The 4,383-nt window shown below is 48.3% G+C and overlaps 1 protein-coding gene across 1 annotated transcript in view; it reads left to right on the forward strand.

Moving 5' to 3' along the window:
- The first annotated feature begins 3,973 nt into the window (after positions 1–3,973).
- The window catches only part of ELL (elongation factor RNA polymerase II), an 80,226-nt gene continuing 79,816 nt past the window's right edge, over positions 3,974–4,383 (forward strand). Inside the window, exon 1 of the mRNA XM_010847281.1 lies at positions 3,974–4,137. Coding sequence (XP_010845583.1) covers positions 4,003–4,137 — 135 coding nt within the window. The 5' untranslated portion in view covers positions 3,974–4,002. The remainder of the gene's footprint in view (positions 4,138–4,383) is intronic.

The raw sequence follows: 4,383 nt of genomic DNA on the forward strand, positions 1-4,383 counted from the left end.
GCCAAAGATTTTAGACTGTGTGGATCACAATAAACTGTGCAAAATTCTTCAAGAGATGGGAATACCAGACTGCCGTAGACCTCCCTCCTGAGAAATCTGTATGCAGGTCCAGGAAGCTAACAGTTAGAACTGGACGTGGAACAACAGACTGGTTCCAAATTGGGAAAGGAGTACATCAAGGCTGCATATTGTCACCCTGCTTATTTAACTTATATGCAGAGTACATATGCGAAATGCTGGACTGGATGAAGCACAAGCTGAAATCAAGATTGCCAGGAGAAATATCAATAACTTCAGATATGCAGATGATACCACTCTTATGGCAGAAAGTGAAGAAGAACTAAAGAGCCTCTTGATGAAAATGAAAAAGTTGGCTTAAAACTCAACATTCAGAAAAGTAAAATCATGGTATCTGGTTCCACCACTTCAGGGCAATAGATGGGGAGACAATGGGAACAGTGACAGAAGTTATTTTTTGGGGCTCCAAAATCACTGGAGACAGTACCCACAGCCATGAAACTAAAAGATGCTTGCTCCTTGGAAGGAAATCTATGATCAGCCTAGACAGCATATTAAAAAGCAGAGACACTACTTTGCCAACACAAGTCCACCTAGTCAAAGCTATGGTTTTTCCAGTAGTCATGTATGGATGTGAGAGTTGGACTATAAAGAAAGGTGAGTGCCCAAGAATTGATGCTTTCGAACTGTGGTGTTGGCGAAGACTCTTAAGAGTTCCTTGGACTGCAAGGAGATCCAACCAGTCCATCCTAAAGGAAATCAGTTCTGAATATTCATTGGAAGGACTGATGCTGAAGCTGAAACTCCAATACTTTGGCCACCTGATGCAAAGAACTGACCCTGATGCTGGGAAAGATTGAAGGCGGGAGGAAAAGGGGACGACAGAGGATGAGATGGTTGGATGGCATCACTGACCCAATGGACATGAGTTTGAGTAAACTCTGGGAGTTGGTGATGGACGGGGAAGCCTGGGGTGATGCAGTCCATGGGGTCACAAAGAGTTGCACTCAACTGAGCGACTGAACTGAACTGAAAGTGTACAATACTATGCCATCTAGTACATTCACACTGCTGTGCAGCCACTCAGTTCAGTTCAGTCGCTCAGTTGAGTCCAACTCTTTGTGACCCCATGGACTGCATCACCCCAGGCTTCCCCGTCCATCACCAACTCCTGGAGTTTACTCAAACTCATGTCCATTGGGTCAGTGATGCCATCCAACCATCTCATCCTCTGTTGTCCCCTGCTCCTCCTGCCTTCAATCTTGCCCAGCATCAGTGTCTTTTCCAATGAGTCAGCTCTTTGCATCAGGTGGCCAAAGTATTGGAGCTTCAGCATCAGTCCTTCCAGTGGATATGCAGAACTGATTTCCTTTAGGATGGACTGGTTGGATCTCCTTGCAGTCCAAGGGACTCTCAAGAGTCTTTGCCAACACCACAGTTCGAAAGCATCAATTCTTCAGGGCTCACCTTTCTTTATAGTCCAACTCTCACATCCATACATGATTACTGGAAAAACCATAGCTTTGACTAGGTGGACCTGTGTTGGCAAGGTAATGTCTCTGCTTTTGAATATGCTGTCTAGGTTGGTCATAACTTTCCTTCCAAGGAGTAAGCATCTTTTAATTTCATGGCTGCAGTCACCATCTGCAGTGATTTTGGAGCCCCTAAAAATAAAGTCTGCCACTGTTTTCCCATCTATTTGCCATGAAGTGATGGGACCAGGTGCCATGACTTTAGTTTTCTGAATGTTGAGTTTTAAGCCAACTTTTTCACTCTCCTCTTTCATTTTCATCAAGAGTCTCTTTAGTTCTTCTTCACTTTCTGCTAAAAGGGTGGTGTCATCTGCGTATCTGAGGATATTGATATTTCTCCCAGCAATCTTGATTCCAGCTTGTGCTTCATCCAGTCCAGCATTTTGCATGATGTATTCTGCATATAAGTTAAATAAGCAGGGTGACAATATGCAGCCTTGATGTACTCCTTTCCCAATTTGGAACCAGTCTGTTGTTCCATGTCCAGTTCTAACTGTTGCTTCCTGACCTGCATACAGATTTCTCAAGAGGCAGGTCTGGCGGTCTGGTATACCCATCTCTTTCAGAATTTTCCACAGTTTATTGTGATTTACACAGTCAAAGCCTTTGGCATAATCAATAAAGCAGAAATAGAAGTTTTTCTGGAATTCTTTTGCTTTTTCGATGATCCAGCAGATGTTGGCAATTTGATCTCTGGTTCTTCTGCCTTTTCCAAAACCAGCTTGAACATCTGGAAGGTCACGGTTCACGTATTGCTGAAGCCTGGCTTGGAGAATTTTGAGCATTACTTTACTAGCGTGTGAGATGAGTGTAATTGTGTGGTAGTTTGAGCATTCTTTGGCATTGCCTTTCTTAGGGGTTGGAATAAAAACTGACCTTTTCTAGTCCTGTGGCCACTGCTGAGTATTCCAAATTTGCTGGCATATTGACTGCAGCACTTTCACAGCATCATCTTCCAGGATTTGAAATAGCTCAATTGGAATTCCATCACCTCCACTAGCTTGTTCATAGTGATTCTTCCTAAGGCCCACTTGACTTAGCATTCCAGGATGTCTGGCTCTAGGTGGGTGATCACATCATTGTGGTTACCTGGCTTGTGAAGATGTTTTTTGTACAGTTCTTCTGTGTATTCTTGCCACCTCTTCTTAATATCTTCTGCTTCTGTTAGGTCCATACCATTTATGCCCTTCATTGAGCCCATCTTTGCATGAAATGTTCCCTTGGTATCTCTTATTTTTCTTGAAGAGATCTTTAATCTTTCCCATTCTATTGTTTTCCTGTATTTCTTTGCACTGATCATTGAAGAAGGCTTTCTTATCTCTCCTTGCTATTCTTTGGAACTCTGCATTCAAATGGGTATATCTTTCCTTTTTTCCGTTGCTTTTTGCTTCTCTTCTTTTCACAGCTATTTGTAAGGCCTCCTCAGACAGCCATTTTGCTTTTTTGCATTTCTTTTTCTTGGGAATGGTCTTGATCCGTGTCTCCTGTACAATGTCGTGAACTTCCATCCATAGTTCATCAGGCACTCTGTTACCAGATCTAGTCCCTTAAATCTATTTCTCACTTACACTCTATAATCATAAGGGATTTGATTTAGGTCATACCTGAATGGTCTAGTGGTTTTCCCTACTTTTTTCAGTTTAAGTCTGAATTTGGTATTAAAAAAATTGTACACTTTAAATGGGTTAATTTTATGATATGTGACATTTTTTTAATGGGAGAGCTGGATAACCGCCATCTCCTCAAGGTCCTTTGGGAATGTAGGATTTTATTCTATAAAAAGTCTACTCTTAGAGAAGAGCAAAGTTCACTAACCCCCAGGATTCCCCAACAGCCCCGGGCCCACCTTAGGGAAGAGCCACCAGCGCAACCCAGCGTCCAATTCGGGCTCGGTTTGCATAGACACGCCCACTCACCCAGCCAGCCCCTGCTTCCGCGCCCCCACGTGTTTTGCGCAGCCCCGTCCCTCCACGCCCTCGCTGGGGCTCTCCACAGAAGCCAAAGACGGAAGACTTGAAGAGACCTCATAAATAATACATCACGTCAGCGGCTAGTGGGGCGGGGCTTCGACGCGCCTGGCTGAGTCAGGGTTATGAATAATACACATTGAGGCGGGGCCTGAAGGAGTGCGCGTGTCGGGGCGGAGTCCGGGCACGGAAGTGGAGGCCTCTGGGGGCCTTGAGAGGTGGGGCCATCCATCCTTATGAATATGCAGAAAACAGGGGCGGTGACTGCGGGCCGCCTTCGGCCTGTAGCGCTGTGCGGCTAGCCGCATTCATGAATAATGCAGCACGTCGGCGGGCAATGCGGCGCCAGCCCAGCCCCTAGCGGGCGTGGCCAGCCACGTCTCATGAATAATGCAGTGCGTCAGCGGGCGGCGGGGTGGGGCGTGGCCGGCGCGCCGCTGGCCCAGGAGCCGGGAAGCGGGGGGCGGGGGAGCGATGGTCGCAAGATGGCGGCGCTGAAGGAGGATCGGAGCTACGGGCTGTCGTGCGGGCGGGTGAGCGACGGCAGCAAGGTGTCCGTGTTCCATGTGAAGCTCACCGACAGTGCCCTGAGGGCCTTCGAGAGCTACCGCGCCAGCCAGGTGAGCGTCGGACTCGGCGCGGGCGTCGGGGCGCAGGTCGGCCTCGCGCGCCCCTCTCCGCGGCGTCCTGGCTTGGGGGTGCGGGGTCCGGCGTCTGAGGTGTTGCTCGCGGGTTTCTGGGCCAGCGGGCCGCGGGGTGGGCGCATGTCCCACTAGGAGAGCGGGGAACCTCGGCTCGGGAGGCGACCCTGGCTGGCGGCCGAGGGCGGCCGAAGGGCCAGAACTCGCGCGCCTGATCCGGGGGGC

Source organism: Bison bison, unplaced genomic scaffold (assembly GCF_000754665.1).
Source record: "Bison bison bison isolate TAMUID 2011002044 unplaced genomic scaffold, Bison_UMD1.0 scf7180017864248, whole genome shotgun sequence".
Lineage (NCBI taxonomy): Eukaryota > Metazoa > Chordata > Mammalia > Artiodactyla > Bovidae > Bison > Bison bison.